This window comes from Camelus ferus, chromosome 14, assembly GCF_009834535.1.
Source record: "Camelus ferus isolate YT-003-E chromosome 14, BCGSAC_Cfer_1.0, whole genome shotgun sequence".
Classification (NCBI taxonomy): Eukaryota; Metazoa; Chordata; class Mammalia; order Artiodactyla; family Camelidae; genus Camelus; species Camelus ferus.
Genome location: NC_045709.1, coordinates 37348451 through 37373189, shown reverse-complemented (window position 1 = coordinate 37373189; position 24739 = coordinate 37348451). Strand labels below are relative to the sequence as shown.

The window sequence follows — 24739 nt, the reverse complement described above, 5'->3', positions numbered from 1 at the left end:
CCACCACACCTCCTCTCTGTGCAAATGCTTCGTGAACCTTCAAGCACCATTCAGACTACACTGTTAAGGTACCGGGAATTCCTGATTTGTCCTCATGACAACTTCATCTTCTAGAAAGTAGAGGAAGCACAGAGGGGCACATGGACCTAATTCTAAAGAATAAAGAAGTCGGGAGAAAGTGACAGTATCATAAAGGCGTTCTCTTGACAAATGAGGAAACAGAAGTGACCTACACCTTTCCCTCACAGATCTTTCTAGACACAATTAATTACATCCCACATTCTTTTTCTCAGACTCTAAACATTTCCAGGATGTTCCTAGAAAGCATTTGCATCACAAATGTGCTGAGCACCAATCAGGATCAAACAAAAAGGATCGAAAAATGAGAATATTCTGTGCTCTGAGACTCTGAACCCAGAGCCCAAGCGTGTGACAAGTCCAATCCGAAATCTGTCTCGCAGGCACGCGAGCGTGCAAATAGCCTGCATCCCCCCCACCCCACCCCCACTTCTGCAGACTCTCAGCAGACCCACCCTCCACCTGCAACGTGTTAAGACCCAGTCACGAAGCTTTGTCTCTGGAGGCTTATAATTGAAAAGGGCACAGAGTGCTTGTTACCGGACCCCTGGTGCCAGATCGTGACGAGTGAATCTTGGAGACGAACTTTAATTACAACTCCCTGCGCGGACTCACCTGTTTTGCTGTTTCAGTGAGGGCAGCGGCCTCGGCCTTGCCCAGTTGTTGCACCATCTTGTAGAACAGCCCGTCTCTATTTTGCAGCAAAATATATGGCTCATCATATTCCTTCAGTCTCCCTGAATCCAAAACCTGTTAATCAGCAGAAAGAAACCCATTAGCGCACAATGTTTTGCAGGAACATATCATAACTCAGACAATACTACGGAAAGGGCCAGGACGGGGAGAATAAGAGTCTGTTTGGGTGGGAGGCCTGGCTGGTGTTTAAATGGTGTGATTACCCTGTTCTACTGGGGAGACAAAGGCCTAACCCGACCTTTTATTATTATAATGTTATAGGAAAGGAAGAAAATGAAAGTTTTAGGCTATGATTACCGGCACTCAGCAGTCTGGCATTATATTATATTCTGCCAAGGGCATTTGGGGTTCTTAACCTTAGTGCTTTGAGCTCTCAGACTCTGAGCTTTGAGGGCTATTAATATAGACATTCAGAGTTGGGAAATTTCTCAGTTCAAGAAAACCAAACTCAATTTCCCTAAAAAGCAGGGTGATGTCATACAAATCAGATGGCAATGACCTGACAGCAAATTAATTGCTGAATTAGTCTGACACAATCTGAGCAATATTTAGGGAAGAAAAAGCAAATGCTTCTGGAATTTTTAGGGTCCTGGAATGTGTCAGCTGCAAAGGGCAGACAGAATCCCTTGTCGGAGAGGTTAAGGTGATTTTTGAAGTTGGCTTTTGTTGGAGGGTATTTTTCTGAGAGTGAAAGTCTGGCAAAAGGAGCCGCTACCCCAAGCAGCTTTAGCAGAATTGCTCTGCACAGAAGAAATCTACAGAAATCCAATTTTCTCTCTGGATAAGACTAAAGAGGCAATTAAGAAATCGAGCTCCAAATTCCAGTGATCGCAGCCTGCACAGCACACGGGGCGCCCCAATGTGAATGCCTAGGATCTGAAACTCTGTTTTCACAAATCATCCTTCGTTGCTTCTTTTTCCCTTTTCCTTCAGCTGCCTGCCTTTTCAGCCCATTTATTGTGCATTAATATGTCCACTAATTGGTAACTGAAAGGGAGAGGTAGGGGCTCTTAACGCTGCCTTTCTACTTACTAGAGGCTTTGGTTAATGGTTTGAGAGGGAAGAAAGAGCCTAAAACAATTGGCCCAAATGATGTACCGAGGAAAACAGTTCTGATGTTAAGTGGTGCTTAGTTCTTCATTTAGGTCATATTTAGAGTAAATGCATCTTAAGAGAATACGCTGAAACTGTACGGGGGACACAGGGGTTTTTTCCCCCACATCTAGGTATTGCAGGGAATTCCATCCCCCAGTATTTCATCGGAAATATTAAGTCTCATAAAGCCCATTCTCCTGTTTTCCTTTTATTTACTACTGTGAATCACTGCTAAGGACAGCTTTCTCAAGAGTTCAAGAATAAATGAATCCATCACGTCCACATAATTAGTAAAATCTCCTATAATTTGGCATGCCAATTTAGATCCCCTGAATGTGTAATTTTTCCTAAGCTAACATTATAGAGCGTAACCATTCCTCCTGATGTTGAAGAAGAAAGATATGCAACTTTAAAACATAGATCTCTCTCATGACAAAGACTAAGTAAATCAAGTTACTTCATACAATAAAGAACTTTACATTCTGCAAAAGCAACAACTTTTAAAAATCACCACTTCAGAGGTGGTGGAAATGAGTTCTCTGACCATAAAGACTGCATATATTTTTTAATAGAAGTATTACTAATATTTTGTCCTTGTCCAACTTTCTACTTTATTAATTCAAATTTGAATGAACAGTAAATCTTCCCATTTTCTCTCTTATTGTTTAAAACACACGAATGCCACTGAGGAGTTCTCAGACTTGACCAATATCTAAAAAGTCAAAGCCAGAAAACAATTAATGCTCTTAGAAAGCAATGAGGATAACAATATAAATGGCAGAAATATCATTTTGGTCAAATTATTTTGAGCCTTACAGGTATTTGGCTGTGCATTGTATTTTATACGAGGAGTGTTCAGGTTTTATTTTTTGCGCAGGGTGACAGAATTGTGAAACATTTCTTACAATGCTTAAATTTTAAACTTCTGTAAGATAACACTTTAAAAAGGTAACAGCAACATTTTGTTTACCTTTTTCTGTTAACACTTTAATACCCTTTCAAAATACATTAAAACAAAAGACAGTGTCTTAAAACAGACGGCTTTATTAATACAGCCCCAACTGGACAGATTCGCAACGTTTGAACAGATGGGAAGCCCTGGCATGTAAATGAAATGTAACAAAGACTATGGCTACTGTAAAATCAGTGAAATGACCCCGTAACTAAAATAGCAGCCTTTGAATTTGAAAAGGAAAATAAAAACAGCTGTGAGATGAACATTCATAGTGTCACATGCTTTCTAGTCCTCACAAATTCTAGAAATCGAGTACACAAACAAAGTCCACATAAATTACCTCCAACCATCCATCCATCCACCCATCCAACATTCCTTTCTTCTTTCCTTCCATCTTCCCTTCCATCCATCCATCCAAAGATGAACAAAAGCATATCAAGAAGCCCAGGGCCAGAGGTGACGACTGGGATGCAGCTAAGTCACTGGCTGAGACGGTAAAATCAGTGGACAGATGGAGAGTTGGAATTCAACCCTGGTCTGAACCTGTGTTCTTCCCTCCCCTTGTGAGTTACCAGTGAAAGACACTTTTAGATAATTTTTATCAGAAGTGAAATGAGGGAGATGAGAATTTAAACATTCAACTTTAGAAAATACCTTTCCATGTGCATAATTAACTTTGTATACAATTTAAGAAAATATGCTTGTAGACATCAATATTTCCCCTTTTTATTTCCCACTGCAAAATGTCAGGCTCAAATTATTTACTGTCTGCCTAGTGTGTACTCACAGAAAAAGAAAACCAATTTTACTGAACTTTCAGGACAAAGAGCAAGCAACACATAGCCAACAGACATTCAAGGTAAACTTAAGTAAATTTTCATTAATTTCCAAATTTACACAGCAAACATTTGTTGCATATTAAGCTACACTGATGGCATTATGCGAGATGCTGTGGAAGAAGCAGGCAGACGTCAAGTCACAGGCCCCGCCCTTTATGGAGGCTATACTGAAAGAAGAGAAGAAAATCCTCAAGTGTCTAGAATACAAGAAAAGAAGCACCAAAAGGAGGAGTTTAGTACCAGAAGAGATAACTTCTGGCCAGAGGTTGTGAGAACTACCTTCAAGGAGGAGAGGGGACAGTGAACTGGGCCTTGGAATATGCAGAAACGGGGTGGGTGCACAGGTCATCCCAGACACAGGGAGCAACATGGGCCTACAGGGCTGGAGGCGAGCATGGCAACTCCTTAAAGGGCAGGGTTGTGTGGATTCCCTTGTTCACTGTTGCACCTCGGGGCTGTGGCAATGACCACGACAGGTAACAGGCACACAATGGATGCTGGCTGAAAGATTAATATGAAGGAAACTAAATTCAGGGCATGATTGTGTGACCACCCAGTAGTGGAGTTTGGCAAGACTGTAGGGTGAGACCAAGGCGGGAACGTGTCTCCTAGCACAGGAAACAGCTAAGGCAATGGGATACAGGCGTTATAGGATGAGGGATGGAGGCTTGGAAGACCACATGGCTCAGGGTGATGACTACAGGCAAGACGGAGAGAGAGAGAGGGAAAATGACATAGAGAAAAGCCAGACTTGATAACGGAGGCTCGAAACTATTTATGTCAAATATTGGAAAAGAGAAAGAAGAAAAGGGGAGTCAGAGAGGATCAAGAGCTGAAAGGAGCAGGGATGCAGCGTGGCCAAGGCTCACATCCGGGGCTGCAAGAGCTGCACTGGGACGCAGACTCAGAAAAGGCATGGAGTAGACTTGCACCCACTTAGCCTTTACATTGACTGGTTTGATCAAAGATTCTAGACATTTCAGAACCAATAAACAAAACAGAACTCCCAAGTTTTCTTTATGTACAGGAAAATAGGTTAATTTTGAAATTTTCTTTTAATATCCTTTATTATTCCCACAAGAAAAGGCTCCTATAATAATCTCCCGCCATTCCCCGGTCTACCTATAACCCAAGTAAAACTATAAACTAAACCACACATTCAAGTTGGTGTGGGAACAATCCCTCAACCCCAGGATCCCTCCAGGAACGCCAGCCTCGAGCTGTGGGCCGCTCTCTAGGGGGTCAAGAAAAAAATACATTATGTCGGATGAGTCAGCCAGTTACATAAACTCAGCGCAGATGTGTTTATCAGGCCTGTGAACCTGCAGCTATGCCAGGTAGCGGTCCTAGACACGAAAAGTTAAGTGGACCTACTGCAAAATAACTGGACTTGATTTCACTGGGAGGATGCCATCGGTGATAATGGGGTGTCTGCAGGGAGGGGTGGGGGGCAGGACAGGAGGAAAAGCCTGATGACAGACAGCAAGGAGATGCCAAGAACAGTTTTGAGTATGGTGACGGGCAATAAAGGGAGACCCCACTTAGCGACAAGTAGAGTGGGGAGGGGACCATCTGAATTTCCAACCTCTGTTCCGGCTGCCAGGTGACACAGAGACACTTATCCAATCATGGAAGTTGGGTCCCTCATTGGTAAAATGAGTGTCTGTGATTTATCTCAGTGACTAGACAATGTGAGAAGTATTAACTCAAAATCCTTTCTGGGGTCTTGAAATAACTACCTCCCTCCTAGTTAATTTTCTCTCTGAAAACGTGAATGACCTGTACTAGCATGTTCTGGAAGCAGCTTTCCTCTTCTGAAATATTCTAACTGCAGCCATGGAGGCAAATGAAAGAAAAGTCCCTTGAAGGTGAAAAATATAATTGAATTAAAATGCTAGTTAGGTATGAGCTGTTTATATTCTTTTCCAGGTGGGTATATTACAGTGGTTTCTGATCTTGACATCTCTGGGGAAAATTCTACTAAAAAGAAGTTTGAGTTGAGGAAGCCAAGGTCAAGAATATCAAACCATAAGATTGTCTATAGACGGAAGAGGGGAAATCTGAGTTTCTTGGCCCTGGTTCTGATCCTCCATCATTTGTTTCCAAAGAATTCTCATAACTGCCAACAGTGAAGATGTTGAACACAGGCAACACTATTCTAAGAGCAACTGCAATTTTCATATGCTTCCTTTACTCACCCTACTAGGGGGAATCCGGGGTGTTAGGGAGACTGGAGTGTGCAGGGTGGGAGGGAGAGCTGTGCTACTGGCTGAAGAGAAAACAGGTTGGAAGCAATCAGCCAATTCCAAAAACTCCAGAGAGAAGCCGTTAGTGTAGAGACAGTGGTGATTATTAGAAGAAAGAGGATTTCTCATTCGCCTGTCTTCCTCCACTGTATTGTGGCAACGGAGCAAATAAGGAAGATTAAATTAGCTGTCATTATGACTACATCATGTTTAATAAAGTTAAAATTGAGAGAACGTCTTTGTAAAACAGAATTCTAAGCCTAACACATTAATGGTGCTTAATGAACCCAAACTGGGTAAATCCCTCTGGAGAGACAACACATAAACAAAGCTATTAATTAGGTCACAGTTGTTTCTCAACAAGCCTTTTGTTTGATTTACTCGCAGTAAATAAAACCATACCCGTCTCTGTGCAGAAGTATTCACCAGTGCAACAAAATGTAATTATTACACCCTAAGCGCTTGCAATTACACGACGTTATGGAGATGGCACTGAGGGTTCTGCCCTTCGTCTGCATCTGTCAGCATCCACCCCAGCCACTGCCCAAGGCTGGCTACCCGCCCTCTGGGGCCTTAGGCTCTGGAAAGGATTGACTTGTCTTTATGTCCTTCAAACTTTCAGAACAGACAGTCACTTGCCTTCTGGAAAGGAAACAGGTACAGGAATCCCGCGTGTATTTTGGGGGTTTAGTTTCAGAACACCACAAAGAAGCAAATACCGCAATTAAGTGAGTCACACGAATTTTCTGGTTTCCCAGGGTGTACAGAAGTTATGTTTACACTATACTGTAGCCCAGCAAGTGTGCAATAGCATTATGTCTAAAAAATAATGTACATATCTTAATTTAAAAATAAGTTATTGCTAACCATCATCTGAGCCTTCAGCAAGTGGGAGGAGTAACATCGAAGATCTCTGATCACAGATCACAATGATAGGGAAAAAATGTGAAATACTGCTGAGAATTACCAAGATGTGACAGAAACACGGAGTGAGCAAATGCTGTTGAAAAGATGCTGCTGAAAGACTTGCTCGACGAGGGTGGCAACAAACATCCAATTTGTAAAAAGCACGTCTGCAAAGTGCACTAAAACAAGGTATGCCTGTATTTCTATGGCAAGCAAGAAAAAAATGTTTCCAAAATCAAAAGTTCAAGAAAGAACATCACTTATGTTGTTTTGCCAAACTGAAAGCCAGCTGGTAATCAGAAGCTCTAGAATCAAATATAAGGTTTACACCTGGAGTGGATGAAGCTCAGGGGCAGTTGTCTCTTGGGTCCCCTGAGGTCTAATCCTGGCTTTTCTACCAAAGGAGTCAACAACCAAAACCAGCTCGGCCCAAGATGTAAACAAGAGGCCAAGCTTACATCTGGTGGGGCCTCCCTGCGACATCACTGATGAACTCTTGCCAGGGAGCCCTAAACTGAAGGTCTCCCAGCACAGGGGTGGGAAGGGCAGCTCCACGGTGAAGGACAAAGTCCACCAAAGAAAACACGGTTGGTCATCATAAAGGTGACAGGCTCCAAAGAGAACCCTTACACTTCCCTTCCCCTTCAGTCTTACCCACTCACCACGGTGCTCAGGCTCCACCCCTAGAAACCAACGTGGACCCCTCTCTCTGCCCTCATATCCCGCATGCAGTCCATCATGCTGTACGCTTGGCTGCACTTGGCTGTCTATCCCAAACCCAACCGTTTCACTACTCAAAGTCACCAACAGTCGAGAGAGGGCGCAGGGCTGCAAGAGAGTGAACACTGCATTTGGAGAACTGAAAGGCCATCAAAACAGCTTCTGCTATAAAGCAAACAGGGAGAGCAGAGAGAGATAAAATCAGAAGTGAGGAGGGGTGGGCTGTAAAGACACTCACCAAGAGAGAAAAGTTTCAGGTTACAGAAATTTACCAGGAGATATTAATAAGTAAAGTTCTAATGGGTACATTTTGATAAAGGCAACAAAGGTGATTGGTTAAGGGGATACTTGGGAACTGGACGTTCCTATCTGTGGATCGAGTGCTGATGGATGAAGACTTAGGAGTGAGCCACTGGCGCATCTGCCAAATTCTGTCCTGCATCACTGTGTCCGTAAACATTCATACGTTCCAAGGTGACAGTATTTCAAAGACTTAGATAATAAAAGGAAGCTGCTACCATCAAAGTTGTAATACTAAAAACCAAAAATAAATGTCTAGGGTAAATTTTGGAGCAAACATTTTATGTGAACAGACCCCCAACAGAGCTGGATATCAAGCCATCTTTCTGCCACTGCCTCTAAAGCCTGACAAAGGGCTTGAAACGGGTAACCTTCACAGCATCATTCACTTCCTATGGAAGAAGGATGCTTTTGGGGAGTTTGCAAAATACGATGCTGAGGGACAAGAGCAACAAGGCGCCAGGTAAAACGTAGGAATAAAAGGTCACTTTTGTTTTTCTCACTAGGACCTTTCTTCTCATAGATTTCCCCTCTGACAGCACATACTGTGAGTGTCCCCAAAGCTGGGAAATTCTGCAGCCTTACCCAGCAATCTCAGAGGAGTCTAAATGAAAGGATAATTTTTCAATCAAGGGAATCCAAAAATGCTGAAACAACCATGATGACGCAGGGAAAATGACTTGTGTTCTGACGCTCTGAATTATGGAGATAGATGTTGAATTTATAACATTTTCATGGTTGACCATCTTAAAAAAAAAAAAAGGCCATTTAATTAAACGATTAAACTTTTAATATTAAAAGATGAAATTACTGGATGTATTATTTAACAGCCCGTTCTGAAAGTACAGTTAAATACTTGAGTTACTGTCTGGCACGAGAGGAAAACATTAAGAGCAAATTCACTGATTAGAGGTTCCTATGAATGTTTACAAGGAAGGAAACATTGAAAAACTGAACGTAAGTGGAAACTACTGTAATTCCAATTCCACAGGGGAGGAGAGTCTTACCATTATCCTGTCACTGTCGATAATGGTGTTCAACCTGTGAGCGATGGTTAGCACAGTGCACTGGGCAAATTTCTCACGGATTGTCTTCTGGATTAACTCATCAGTTCTGGAATCAAAGATGATGATTGAATTCAGTAAAGACAAGGAAAGCAAACTTAAGACTTAAAAATATAGGATATTTTTATAATGCTTTTAAAAATCAGTACTTCAAGGCATAATCTTGTTCATGGCAAACTGAGTTTAAAAAGCCTCCTTAGAAATTTACTGTTTTTCATAAAACAACGGAAGACAGCCTTCCCTCAAAATTGCTTGAAATGAACAGGAACTGGAAATTGTTTTGATTTCTTCGTTTTCTGGAATTAATGTTCCAAGAGATGTCTTTCGGGCAAAGAGAGCCCTTAGGAACACTTCTCAGCATCATTAAATGATTCCCATTTACAACACTGAAGATTCAGATTCCAGGTAACAGGGGACCTCAGCTCCACACCTTGGATCCACATTTGCTGTGGCTTCATCAATAATCAGTATCCGATTTTTCCTGAGAATAGCCCTGGCAAGGCACACCAGTTGTCTCTGTCCAACACTGAAGTTTGATCCTGATTCTGCTAATTCAGTATCCATTTTGCCAGGGAGATCTTCAATGGCTTCTTTAAGTTGTACCTGTGGATACATGAAGAATTTTCCTAAACAAACCTCTTAGTTATTGCAGTTTTGGGGTCCTCAGGACTTCTTACATAGCTTACATGTTTACTCAGGTGATGGCTTAAATTTGTCCTGTGGTTTCAAGATCAGTGGATCATCCTTCTTGTTTTGTATTTGATAGTTAACTGCTCTCCCCATCTCTTCTCTTCTAGAAGTTCACTGTACAAAGACTCACAAACCTAAACAAAATCAGATGCCTACTGCTATTCAAGTAAGAGAAGGCAAAGCAATAGGCCTGAGGAAAATAAAATCCCCACCGCTGCTGGGGAGCAGGGTGGGTGTGTAAAGACACAGTGCAGACATGCGCTCAGAAACCAGAATCACTGGCAGGAAACTGTCAAGCCTCCAAATCTGCTTGCTCCCAGTCAAAGTGCATCTATAAACGACAAATGTCAGCTATCCCTGGAAGCGTGACACTAAATGACAAAACGTGCCAATTCAAAACAACAACGTGAGCAACTGGTCACTAGAATTTATGCCAAAAAACTTTTCTTTTTTTTTTTAAAGGAATAAACTGCACTAATCTGAAATGAAAAGATCAATCAAACATTCAGTACCTATTTAATAAGTGCTTACTTTTTAAAAGCAAAAGAGCTAGGTCCTATGAGGAATTAAAAGCCTGTCTATGGTTTAGAAGTCTAGATAATGTTTCTGCCATCCATAATTTAGAATCAGCTTGCAGAAGTAGGGCAAATACACAAAATAACTGGTATTAAAATGTATACACCAGCAGCACTTTAAGAGTCAAAATCAAAAAGAGAGAGAGAGAGAGAAAATCAGGAGTGCCAACCTTCAAGCATTTTTGTACTTTTAAATTAATGTCAGTTACTATCCTTCCTCTAAATTCCCTGTTCCTTTCAGGTCACCCAAGTGAATGCTCAGAATGTGGCTGGAAGTAATAAAATACTGACGTCACATCAAAAAAAAAAAAAAAAGAAAAGAAAAGAAAAAAAGTCTAAATCCCTGTCATGCAAGGGTGAGGAAACTCAAAAAACTGGTCCAGAGGGAAACATGACACAAATAACAGAAAATCCTCTAGAAAGGATCCTGTCCATATAAAAACTGAGCAAAAGCTCCAGGGTTCTGATACCTGCAATCACTGTGCAGCGTTAAAATGACATGACTGGCAATAATCATCAGCATATTCGAACTATATAATTTACCTTTATAAACACTTTCTTATGAAACGTCACAGCATTTTATTGACATGAACCTCATTTATCTTTCAGTTAATAATGACCATCACAGCAGATGTTCCCCAAGACCAGAGGAATAAAATGAATGCTGCAGGGTAATTGGGGTAATTAATTGACTAGGTCACTGGTAGAATTTGAATCCATAATTAAAACTTCTAAGTGAAGTGCTCTGCTAAGGACAACATAACGCAACTACTTGCTCTGGTTTCTAGGAAACAAGCTAAAATGAAACCATGAGGCACTTTATTGCTGGTTTTCATCATCATCAATACACACAATTTAACTGCACCCATGTCATCAATGCTCTCCTAGAAGGTAAAGAAAGTTGGTTAAACCAATAAGCTCCCCCTCATTATCTGCAATGCTACTCATGTACATACACAGATACTTATGTTAACAAGTTAATCACATTTTATAAACTACCTCTTTTAAAGCATTCCACAGCTCCTCATCCGTATGCTCATTAAAAGGATCCAGATTTTTCCTCATTGTTCCAGTGAATAAAACAGGTTCCTAAATACCACAAAATATAGAATGTCATGGTAGCCTCTTTTCATTTAATTCTAATGCTTTAAAAACAGAAATACAAACCCCCCCCACACACAAAAAACCAAACGCAAAATTCACTACAATCATTAATAATAAGGTGGTAAATGCCTGTTTACAAAATAGTATCACTATTAAATTTCCATTTTATCATTTTATGCTTCAAAATATCCTCCAGACCACTGATCACTACCAGAAGAAAGTGCTGAAGTGTGTCATCTTAAGAAGAAACTGAAGAAGAGAAAGGAAAGATTGATTTAAAAAAAAAAAAAAAAGTCTCCCTGGTCATATCTGCTTAGATAGAAAAAAAAAGATATAATTACTGGAGGAATGTTATATCAAGAGCTTCATAAATTAATTGTCAATCCTGGTGTGCTACTGGAAAATGCCAACAGCATGATTATTTGAAATTTGTACCCCACAGCAAAATTGTTAAATATACGTACATTTGCAATGAAGATTAAACTAGGATATTTTTTCCATTGCTCAGTTTCTGGATGGGGAATCTCTCAAAATGTGTGACTGGAATCTACCCACATGTGCAAAGAGAACATCAAATACAGGGGTCAGTGGCTTCTCTGTTCATGAAGAGACGGCCTCTGATGTTGCATCAGGCGACCCCATGTTATCTCACCTGTGCATCAATGTCACTTCACAGAACCTCATTATTAACTGTCAGTGCAAGACACCCTGAAACCCATTGTGACGTGCACCATAATGAGACTATTTTAAAATTTAAATAGCTCTTCCTATTCATCTGCTCCAAGAGGAGCCACAAGTAAATTCCTGTGTTAGTATATATGCCTTCTTATGGGTTTCAAGCAAGTCTTGTACATAAGCTTATACAGGTCATTACGTTTTCTGCTGGAAGGCTCTGTAACCAGGACACAAGAACACAGGTGGCAGAGAAGAGCCCAAAGGGCTACTTTCAGGGAAGGGGACAGAACAGTGTGGAAGCACAGCAGTGGGACCCGGAGGAGACCTGACTCTTCCACAAGGGCCCGGAAATGCCCGAGGGACCCCAGCCTCAAATCCCTCCTGGCCTTGGGGATGGACAGTTTGTTCCTCCTCACTTCACAAAAGTCAGAAAAGAAAGATGAAGAAGATAGACATTTCTTTTCTCCACCCACGAAGAAGGACAAGAAGGAGTTTCCCATACCTTTTTCTACTGCTAAATTTAGGATCAAAGAGGAAACAGCCACCAATGTAACGGTAAGAGTTCATTGTCAGGGGAATAACCAACATTCTACTGCAGTTTTTGAAAACAAACGTCTAACTCCTTGTAATTATCAACTCAAAGAGTCCAACAAGCTAGGCCATTTCTCTTCCTTTAGCTCCTTCCATGAGGTTCACAGAAACAATTAGGGGAGGCTCATACTCAATGTTCTTCACTTTCCTCTAATTCTCCTCTAGCCTCCCACCTCCAAGGCTCTAAACTGTGGGCAGGATTTTACTCTGAGGCCCAAAATGAGAGATTCTCCAAGGACTGGTGTTCAAGGCCAAAAGAGGCCAAGTTAAGGAACCGGTTTTAAGCCACTGGGAGAAATGAGACAGGGTCTCTGTTTATAGTAACAACAGGACCATGTTTTAGCCCACCAGGGCTAATACGACCTGAACATTTTTTCCTTCAGATCCTTCTCATAGAGCAAATTCACATCAGTAAGAAGTCCGAGGTTTGCTGAAGTGTCCACCAGGTTTTTAAAGTATACTCTAGAGAGACGTTACTTTAAGCTAGTCTAAGAAAAAAATGGCTTCGATTTTAAAAGACAAACCTCCCCCCCACCCCTTAAGCATGAAAGGACTCACAGCATCAGCACGTTTGGGAACAGTGGCTTCACTGGTTCAGGACAACAGGCAGAGGGACGCCCATTTAAAGCTCCGTCACCGATTTCATAATCAGGGCCTCTCTCTGTTGTCACCCCCCAAACCTTCCTCTCTTTACGAAACTCCTTGAAGTGGATGAGTCTCTCCAAAGACTAGGGGACAAAAATGGGATTCTCGGCACAAGGAGGAGTCCCTCCCTTCTGAGCCCCTGTCCAACGCCTGCAGCAGCTTCATGCTGAGCTTTAAACAGACCTCAGACACTCCAGAGGCCTGGAGGAGGTTCTGCGAATGAATTATCACCAAATTACTGCTGACTCAAATAAAAAAAAATTTTTTAATTAAGTTTAAGCATTTCCCACTGCAATAAGGGTGCAAACTTAAGTCTGTACTGTCAATCTATTTTTGTTATATCTGGATGCATGCAATCACGTGTATCTTTTCTTTTAGGAGGGGGATTAAGTTTGTTTGTTTGTTTTAAATGCAGTTACTGGGGATTGAACCCAGGACCTCCTCCATGCTAATCATGCACTCTGCCACTGAGCTATACCCGCCCGCCTTCTTGTCGATCTAAAAGGACGTTTCGGCAATTATGCTTGTTTATTTGGCAGCATTAGATGGAAGAAAATTGTTTAGAAATAAGAATGTTTCTCTTTGTTATGGCACGCCAATATATATATCAAAATCAGTAAAGTTTTAATGAAAACTTGTTGAATGAAAAGAATGATTTATTAAAACATTAACTAATTGAAGCTATTTTTTTTAAAAAGCCAACAGGCAATTTGTGAACGTCTGTTTTAATAAGTCAATGTGTTTTATGCGTGGTGTTCATTTTAGTTTCTACTCATTCCAAGTAAGAAACCATTATACAATTTTCAAATAAAAGCACTCATAATAGACACACACTGCAAGGGCAGATAAGGGTCAAATTAACGATCATTTCTGATAGATACTATGATTTACAGTACCCACCTCCAAACAATGAAGTTAATAAAACTAATCTTATAAATAAGTGTTGTAAAAATGTTTGCAGGCAGAACACTTCAGTGTAGAGATTTATGGTAGGACACACAACCTTCGTGTAAACATACACTAAATTTATTAGCCTAAGTATATATTTTTTCTGAGGGTGCACAATTAAACCTCATTTAATAAGGGCTAGCTGGCTCAGCACAACTGGAAAACAAACGCTCTTGTTCAATGCAGTATTTTGAATGAAGCATTAGTTTCAAACCTGTTTTTCATCATGGTTTAAAATTGATACTTTTTAAATTCAATCCTTTGTGCCATATTCAGTAGTAATTTTTTTCCTTTCTCACTAACATAACGCAAATTCATATTAGGTGTGTGACCCAAAAATGGCCACTCTGAATCAGAGCATTTAGTGTAGTAAATTGATAATCCCTCAACACAACTGCACACTGAAAACTGCAGTCTTACCAGACCTTTTGTATAAGCTGCTGGAAGACAAGACTCTCATTATCTTACAAAGAAACCTGACCCACGAACCTTCTGACGTTTAAAATGACCCGGGAGCAAGACAAAAACTGAACAAGTGGTTACAAACAAGGCAGATAAAGCAGAACACTTTACCCTGATCATTTCAGTCCCAAACCAGGAAACTGCCCTCCACTGAAGTATATGAAGAGTGGCTACTGATGCTGCTTCCCAGAGTCCTGAGAGGTACATTTAGGTCTCCAATCTAAGGATATTTCTTAAAGGGGCTGCTCATCTCCATATTTTAAGAGTAAAAGCGTCACCTGAAGTCACTTTAAATCTTGGTTTCCATTTTTTAAAAAAACCCTGTAGCCTCTGAATGAACTGATCGTCATCCATATTCAAAAGAAAAGAACATTGTTCGCCAACAAAGGAAAAAGAATTTAAGTCGTGTAAAGTCCTCTTTCAGGAGCTCCGGGGAGCAGTTCCACGGGATTTAATGAAGACTTCAGTGTCAGAAACAAAGGGCCGACTGCATTAGGCTAGAATCCAGTTGTATTTCTTTACTAGTAACAGCATATCCAACTCTTCTCTCTTGGAGTTTTGTTCTCAACAAGAGAAAAAGGGAAAGAAAACCAGGTAATCAAGAAGGAGCCTTAAAGAGACAGCTTCTTCAACCTACTGAAGAAAACTCGGAATGGAAATACCAAAAGCCCAGAGTGGACTGTTAAAAAAACATCTAGCTTTTGCCTTAATTAAAAAAAAAAGCCTATTAAATATAAAAAATGAAACTGTTTAATCATGATGAAGATCATGGCTGTTGATGTTTGCCAACTGTTGGGCTGCAATCATAAATTCTGAATTTGCATGGAATCCCTCTTCAATTGAAAGCATTTTCATAGTGCCAATAGGATAAGGAGCTTCAGGCATCATCCAAAGTAGAAGAATCATCCAAAGTAGTTCAGTAGTTTTGAAGTCTATTTTTCCAGACCCATTAAGATAAGCAAGCTACACCCCGAATATAATCTCAATTAGTGTTTTTTTCTGGGGGACATATTTAACTACTTCAGATCTTGAGCAGAAAGGGTGCACACTTCACCTTCACAGAAATTAATTAGGAAGTGCTTTCATTTTTTGCTAATTTCTAACAAATTGAGGAGTACCTTCTTAAGAATACAGTATTTTTTGCTGCTATCACATCTCCCCCAGTTCTAACCTGCTCAAGGTGGGTCAAGAGTGGCAGGGGCGAGCCTGGGAGGGAGATCAGCCTGGAAGCTCGCTGCTGTGCCCAACATCACAGGGAGGAGGGAGTCAGGGAAGACGATGGGGGCCCAGCTCACCTAAGCTCCAGGGCGACTCAAAGAAACAGCACTAGGCTCCCCCTTTGCAGAGTCTATGCTCAACTTCCTAAAAACCTGTAAATCAGGATGTTGAGACAGAAGCAACACTGCTTCCTACTTGTTTTGGGTGAAGACAGACGGAAGCTTTCTACGTTTAGACAAGCAACTTCAAGTAACCACGGCAGCAGACCTGCTCCACCTCTGCAGCCAGCCTGACATCATGGAGAGAAAGGGCTCTTGGCTGGGGAAGGGGTGATATTGAGTATCTTCCCCTGACACTTATTAGTCTGTGATGTATAAGCAAATAGACTCGTTTCTAAATTGATACTATGAGCGGTGTGGTAGGAAAAAATGTGGAAAACATCTGATGAGAACATCATTCAGTCCAACAACCATATAAGGAAAAACATGTATGTGTGTGTGTGTGTATATAAAACACTGGAGTCAGAGATTCCTAAGTCCTGATTCTACTGCTTTTTAGCTCTTTGACTCAAGTTATTAATCTCCCCAAGCCTCAGTTCCCTTCCTGGAAAATGGGGCTAACCTTGTGAGGCTACAGCAAGAATCTGGAACAGCAATGAATCTCCCAGCAAGACCCTATCATGGACCAGGAGCCCAGCCCAGCAGGCAGACAGTGAGGGCCGCTGTTCGTCAAACTGCAGGTGCAGCCAATGGGTCATGAAATCAATTTTGTGGCTCATAATAATCATTTTGTCCTTTCTATAAATCAGTAGAATGGATAGAATAGAAAATATCAGAGCGCAGAGTACAGAGTACAAGTAATACTGTTTTGTGAAATCTTTGTTCCCATGTGTGCGACTCTGTGTGTGTGTGTGTGTGTGTGTGTGTGTGTGTGTGTGTGTGTGTGTGTACATGTGTACACAGAAGTCATGACAGGAAGCAGTTCTACCATGGACCGCAGTCAGCAGTGTGCTGAGTCACTAGCAGACCGGTTAGCTACTCTGGCTCTGGAGTTGAGACTTTCTCTAAATGAAATCTGAATCCTTCTCTGCTGCTTACTTGATAAGCTGGTTAAGCTCCCAGTGCTTCAGTTTTTAAATCTCTCAGATAAAGATATCAGGAGAATTGTTGTGAGGATTAAGTGGGAGATGGTAGGGAAAGAGGCTAAAACTTGTTACGGATTCCACCAATGTTAGGGATTATTACTGATATTTGTGTAACTGGTGAGGGACTGGAACAAGCACTAAAGCAACAGAAATGAGAGACTCAGGCCCTGTCATCCAGGAGAGGAAGAAAATAGTCAAGAACGTGAGAAGGGCTGAGAAAAAGTCAGGGGTTGTGGTGGAGGATGGAAAGTACCAGTGGGAACAGGGCGGTAGTCAGGAAAGAACCTCGTGGGAAGGGAGCCAGTGATATTCTCGACTCTTGTTCCTGAGAGAAAAGACCCTAAGATAAATTTCTCTCCTAAACTTTCCCCTAAAACTCCTAGTATGTTGATTTTCTTTTTTTTCTTTTGCTTCACTCTTTAAATTTATGTAAACTACACGGTTTATGTGATAAGCCATAAATGTAAAGAAAATCACCAAGGATCACAAAAACATAAACAGAAATTAAAGACCAAAGCCATTCCAGAATGTGTTACCCTTTTTACTTAAGTAGAAATAATATCCTAAAGGCCAGTGCCCCGATCCCTAATAATAATAATCGTTACTATGACTGAGCGATCCCAAGGGCCCGGCATGGACTACAAATATTTTCTCACCCTGTTGCACCTTCACAGCAAATCTGTACAGCAGTAATTCCCAGACCTGGTTACAGGGCGAGGACTATGAAGCTTGGGAGCCAAGCAACTCCATCAAGGGCCCACAGTCAGAGGAGACAGAGACAGAATAAAAACGTGGCTCAAGTTGACGCGGTCTCAGCTCTTCAGCATTCTATCCCTGGCTGCCTCCTGAATGATTTCCTGGGACTCCTCAGTCTCTTCAGATTCTCTCTCTTTAATCAACCAACCTTTCTCCTTGGAGACAAAGGCATAGACAGTGAGAAACTATAGGTTCTAGGAGGACAATGGTTGCTGATCATTATCTGCATGGATACAAAGCTCAGCACTGTTTTGTAAGCATGCTCTAAGCAGTGTGTACACAGAGCATGCTAAAAAGTAGGGTGGAAACCTATGGAACAGAACCAAAACCTGGTGATGTCAAGGTATGTTCAGTCTTTGCTCAGATGTGCTTCCAAAACATTACTAGCAGAGCCAAGAATCATCTAACGTTATTTCTTCATTTATGGAGTTCTTTTATGTACACAGCATACAACTTTTTCTTATTAAGAAGCATTAAAAGTAATGTAGGGGCACATTTCTAGATCCATCCATCCAAGGATATGAAAGGACTTTACAGACAAACCAATTATTTCTGCCAACTAATCTTATGTGGCCCATTTCAGAGAAGGGTACAATCAAAATCTATAACTTGGGAATCTAAAATTATTTTTTACTGTAATCTCTAAGTCACCAACATAAAAGCTAGAAAGAAATTTGAAATATAAGGATTGTATGTGCTGAAAATTTCATTTTTCCTGAAATGGATATCTTTTTCAAAAAATTTTAATTGTGGTAAAACACATATAACATTTCACACTTTCAGTATGTTTAAATGTATAGTTCAGTGGTATTAAATGCATTCACTGTTGTAAAGCCATCACCACCATCCAATCATAGAACTGCCTTCATCTTGCAAAACTGAACCTCTGTACCCATTAAACAACAACTGCCTATTCCTCCCTCCCAGCAGCCCTGGCAACCACGATGCTACTTGCTCTCTCCATGAATTGACTCCACTATGTACTTCATGTAAGTAGAATCATATGCTATTTGTCTATTGTGACTAGTTTATTTCACTTTGCATAATGTCATCAAGGTTCATCCATGTTGTAGCACATGTTAGAATTTCCTTCCTTTTTAAAGGCTGTATGATATTCCATTGTGCATATATCACATCTGTTTTTCCATTTAACTGTCAAGACCCTTAGGTGCTTCTAACCTTTTGCTATTGAGAATAATGCTGCTATGAACATTCACATATAGGTATGTTCTCTTTACATTCATCTTTTTCAGATCCCATTTTCAATTCTTTTGGGTTTATACTCTAAATTGGAATTGTTGTATCATATAATAATTCTGCTTCTAATACTTCTGAGGAACCCTCATCCCATTTTCCACAGTTGCTGTATTACTTTACATTTCTACCACCAATGAACAGTGATTCCAATTCCTTCAATTGTGGGGGGTTTTTTGGATAATAGACAGACTAAGGGTGTAAGATGGCATCTCACTGTGATCTAAAAGGAACATCTTTACTTCAAAAGTAGTGAGACTAATTCCAGTTATTTTAGAGGCCAGGGGTTGGCAGCAACAGCTGCACCCAGTCACATACTCCTTCACTAGTCCACATACGCCACCCCTTTGGGTACCATGTGCTGCATGCTTCCTATTAAACAGGCATTTCAGAGCTCATTACACCTGCACTCCAGGAAGCACATTTTCCTGGCCCATTTTGTCTGGTTTCCCCTCTGTGTTTCTCATCTCAAGAGGGTGTTTTTCTGAGCTTCCTTTGATGGCCAGATGATGGTAGAGTATTTAAACAAAAAATGAACAAACAAACAGACAAACAAAACAAAGCAAAAAAAACAAAACAAAACAAAAAAGATCCAACCTGTCAAAGCAGAGGGCAGAATAGAAGATGTGTGGCCCAGGCCAATGTGAAAAGGGCCTATATTGCCCTTGGCTATATACCTGGAGGATAGTAATTGCTCAGTAAATATTCACTGAACTATGTTGGGTGAATGAACCACAAGGAATGACAGGAGCCTCTACTGTGCATTTAATCCAGTCTCCAAAACACTCTCTCAAAGTCTTTAAAAAGCAGAACAGAAGAAAACAGAATCAGAGCCCAGGAAGAGATGATCAATTCAAAGCTCTGTCATCAGAGCAACCACGAACTGGATCTACGTGAAGCACTCCACACGCACTAACCTATTTAGACCTCACAGCAGCAGGAGGAGCTGGTACTGTTAGCTGCCTTGTAAGGGCCAGAATACTGAGGTGCACAGAGGTGGGCTTCCATGCCCCGTGTCCCTCCTCACTAACCTGTACTGCCTCCCTGGTTAAAATCATCTACTCATGGCTGAATCCTGAAAGTCTCCCAAAAGCATCGATACACCCTGTTAAGTCTCATAGCCCCCTAGTTTAACAGAAAGTCCTCCATGTTAATAATAACCTTTGAAAAGGTTATCTTTATTTCCTACCAGCAGAATTCCATCAAGACAAAATCCATGTTTCCCTGTAGAAACCTCTCCATTGTTTTTCCATTGAGAAACAAACTATCATTTTGTTCTCAGAATTATCTGGTTATCAGTGGCTAAAACTGTGGCACCTGGGGAAGTTTCAGTCTAGAAATCTGGGTAAGCTATTAAATCACATACATGTAAGACAAATAAATGAAAAGACAAACAAAACCTAGGATCTGATGAAAGTGTGTGTTGAAAATACCTGCTGTTAAAAATATTCTCTACTAGGGAGGGGAAAAGATCAACACTTTCATTCAATTAAAAAAAAACAACAAATCAAAAGCAATTAAAGTTAGTTGCTTTAGAACACAAGGGAATGCCATGAAATGCATACCTGAGGTATGATTGACATCTTCTTCCTTAAATCGTGAAGTCCAATTTCAGTTGTCAAGATCTTATCAATCCAAATTTTACCTTCAGGTTCTGACAATCTAAAAAGGGCAGAGATGAGGGAACTTTTTCCAGCTCCTGTTCTTCCCACAATGCCGACCTGTAACCAGATCCAGGAGGGATTAAGAATTAACAATGGGCAACTAACCATGGAGAACCCCTGTTGTTGAATATGCATTTTAGAGGTTTTATACAGGGTGTAGTCTAAAAGCTTCTCAACCGTGTGGCGGTTGACATTTGGGGCCAGATAATTCATTGTTGGGGACACGCTCTCCCACGTACTGTAGGTTGTATAGCCGTATATGTGGACTCTACCCACTAGATTCCAGGAAAAAAACCCACATGTGGCAACTAGAAATGTCAGACATTGACAAATGTCCTCTGGTTGAGATCCCCTGGTCCAAAGAAGAGTTACAAATAACAGAATCAATCTACTAGTAGTAAAAAGCCAGCAGTCTCCTAAGTGGCTCATAAGAAGTCAGCTTTTAAATTAGCTTTATTCCTGCTGTCTGGGTATTTTGACCTTGAGAATTAGGTGGGTAATTTCACAGAGATGTCAACAAGTCTAGTCAGAAGTGTTATATACAAACAAGTATTCAGCTTGGCAGCGTTCTATCATTTAAGAGGAATTATTATTCTTTGGTAGAGAAACTAAATCATTTCCTGATAGTAGGCATCTTAAATATGCTCTGTCTTGACAGAAAATGACTTATAGTTGCAAAATACAGGACTCGGTGTCTTAAAAGTCAGTAGCAAGTACACAAAACACACATAATGAGATCAACAACACCAACACCACAAACAACACTTGGTATTTTACATGGGACCTTTCATCTCAGCAGCTCAAACGGCGTTTTACAAACCAATTAATACCTAAAACTGCCCCTTGGAACGATACATATTAAGTATCAGTCTAGTTATTAAAACCAAAGCAGAGGGAAATTAAGTGCATTAACAATAAGATCAATGAATCAATATAATGCAGGTAAAATGCTGGTCAGAAATGAAACTGTAATGTAAAAACTTGCTTTTAGCTGTATGCATTCAAACAAGTATCCTGAAACTGGCTTTTGTTTTTTTACCAATGAGGTTGGCCAACCGCAGATTCCCTAGTGGGAGTTTCCCAAGAGATGACTTAAGATATGCTTTCAATCTTTGCAAATTAATTCAGTAAAATTTAAAAACTCATGGCTTTAAAAAGAAAAGAACTAAACCTTTCTGGGCACTGATTTTAAACTGAAAACTACACACATTTTCTCACTTGAATACCTCCAAAGATTCAAAGCTTGGTGTGTGAAATCAATAAAGGCATTTCAAAAAAAATTATCTTTATACAGATTAAATGTAATAAAAGTGGCCTTAGTGCATTTATCTTGTAGCCATTTGTACCTTATGGTAAATCATAATATATACAGTATAGATGGGCCATTCTCTGCATGCACAGGAAGGTCCCAGGGCATATTACACACACACACACACACACACACACACACACACACATATATGTACACACATATGTACACATAAATATACAAATATATATCTCACGTGTTCTGTATACAGACAAACCTTGAAGATATTGCGGATTTGTGAGAACTATGTCTGTGAAAACTATGTTCCCATGCTATCAGCTCTCCTGGAACTGATCCATGTGTGCAAACTGGAACACTTGTAGACTTGGGGTAAATGGGACATGATATGCAGAGGGAAGGCAGGCTGCTCACGACCACAAGACTGGGAACTCCAAACTCCGGTGAGGAGTTTAAGGAAAAGGCAACTCAGAAAACTTAGCTGTGTATGTATATGTATGACTGGGACACTGTGCTGTACACCAGAGATTGATGCATTGTAAGTGACTGTACTTAAATTTAAAAAAAATTAAAATTAAAAAATTTAAAGTAGGAAGGAAGGAGGGAAGGAGGGAGGGAGGGAGGGAGGGAAGGAAGGAAGGAAAGAAGGAAGGAAGGGAAAGAAAGCCCAGCTGTGACTATATCTACTCTTCGGTCATCAAAATTATTGTCTGGGAATCTTTCCCAGTCACCAATGGGTTTTACCAATTGCAAGTGGAGAGTACCCCAGTATCACTAAGTTTACACTCCTGACACTAAAGACACTTGAAGACAGTCTTCTTTTACCTGCTTTGAGACTTTCTGTTTATCCAGTCAGGCCAGGGCTGGTCTCTGAAGACCACACCAACTTGTTAGACATTTGCACCTAGCTCTCTTCACGTGTCAAACTTAACATGATCAGCACTGAACGCCCCACACAAGACAGCCGCTTTTTCTGACTTTCCCAGTTCAATCTCATTACTTCTCTCCCAGGCACAGGGGTCAACTGTCCAGCTTATTTCCAGGTCTCCCTGAGTCCAGCGTGCCAAGCCAAAGACTGAACTTCCATGACTCAGACTTTAAGGACCAGAATCATTACCTGAGTGCAAGGCTGCATTACCTTTCAAAATAGAAACCTTTTCCTTAATAATTGATGCACATGAATTTGAAAAGTAAATAAATACTAGCCATCACCCCAGCACTATGATAAAACCATTCTTAAGATGTTGATGTATTTTCTTTCAAGCTTTGTGTGTCTGTGCGTTCTTACAGATATAAGCTCATATACATAAAATAAACTGTGATTAATATGAACATGTTGTGGTAATCTGTTGTCAGGATTCCCTAAAAATATTTACTTTAATGGGTACATATTACAGAATATGTGATCACTTACGTAACAAACCCCCTGTGGGTATTTAGTCGGTTTTGAATACTTTGCTATTATAAATAACTCTGTGATAAGTATCCCTGAAGTTGAATCTTTGCAAACAATCTTAACGCTTTCCTTAAGATAAATTCTCCAATGCAGAATTGCTGAGAAACAGGTGCGAACATTTTCAAAGGAGGCTGTTAAGTACTGCCAACCTACCCCCCAGAAATATGATAGCATTTCCTATTCTCACCCATTTCCCTCCACATTCACAAACCTGTGTGTTATCACTTTGTTTTAATTGACATCAGTCCAATTTCCAAAAAGTGGAATCACTTTCCCACGACGCCCGCTGGGCTGCACAAGGGATACTGGCTCCCTGTTCCCTGCGTCTTCCCACTTCTCAGATTAAACTTGCAGAATGGCTCCATGCCTATCACTTGACACCCAGGAAGTCGCTTCCACAAAACTGTCCCCACTAACTTCATTCTTCATCTCCACCAGTCAGCTTCCTAGGGATTACCAGGTAGTTGGGAAGGTTGAATATGAAAATGTGTGCTATACACTTGGTGGTTCTTTTCCCTGAATGCTCTGCAGGTGCCCAGTTCTTCATTCACTGAATCGGGGCATCTCGCTTTTGCTTATGCAGATCCCACCTCCCAGAATTTCTTTTATATGAATTTCCACCCGCTGAAATTCTGACAACACATCACAGTTTCACATGCCTAATTCCTCAGAATTGTTCTACCTAACCCCTCATGTGGACGTCACCCAACCCAAAAGGATGTTATGTCATCTTTTTCTAAACTTCTGTAAAAATTGTGACAGCCTTCTGCCTTTTGAAGCTAGTATATCCTTTTTAAATTTCTTCAACTGGACTGTATGTGCTGATAACAGGATCTGTGTTGGATTCAAGTTTGTATTATTCGTATTACCTGTGGTGTCCTTTGCAAAGAAGTATTCTGGAGAGAGCTAAGGCTTTTAACACAGGCAGGAGAAATTTACAGGAATTCTATTACCACATTGTTTAGGTATAGGATTAGCTGGATGGAGAGACACAGCAGAGGGCTCCTAGAGCCATAAATATGATTGCAAATGACCAACTCCTCATTTCCATGGGTCAGACAACTATTTTCACAGTGTAAGTCGTTATGGTCATTTTACGCCCTATGAAAATGACAGCTATCTGTGTCCAAGCATTTATTTACTCTGTGCTGGTCTCCATACTGGGTGCTTTACATGTCTTTAGTTGTACAACAACCCTCGAGGTTAGGTCCTACCACTTCCATTTTGCAGAAGAGAAGATCGAGCTTCTAAGATTAATTAGTCTGCCTGAAAAAAACAGAGCCCATAAGTCACAGAATGGGACTCAAATCCATTGGTCTGTTGGCCACTTTTACATTCTGCTGATGGCTTCAGACTTTACTATGTCCTTCTGTCTAGCTAGAAGAGAGATA

General features: G+C 40.7%; 1 protein-coding gene across 2 annotated transcripts in view; it reads right to left on the bottom strand.

The window, feature by feature from the left end:
* The window catches only part of ABCC4 (ATP binding cassette subfamily C member 4), a 190059-nt gene that overhangs the window by 9980 nt on the left and 155340 nt on the right, over positions 1-24739 (bottom strand). For both annotated transcript variants that reach the window (XM_032496772.1, XM_032496773.1), the window contains 5 exons: positions 20527-20682; positions 11164-11253; positions 9330-9502; positions 8843-8948; positions 694-828 (listed from right to left, as the gene is read on the bottom strand). In XM_032496772.1, the coding sequence (XP_032352663.1) occupies positions 694-828; positions 8843-8948; positions 9330-9502; positions 11164-11253; positions 20527-20682 (660 nt within the window). The remainder of the gene's footprint in view (positions 1-693; positions 829-8842; positions 8949-9329; positions 9503-11163; positions 11254-20526; positions 20683-24739) is intronic.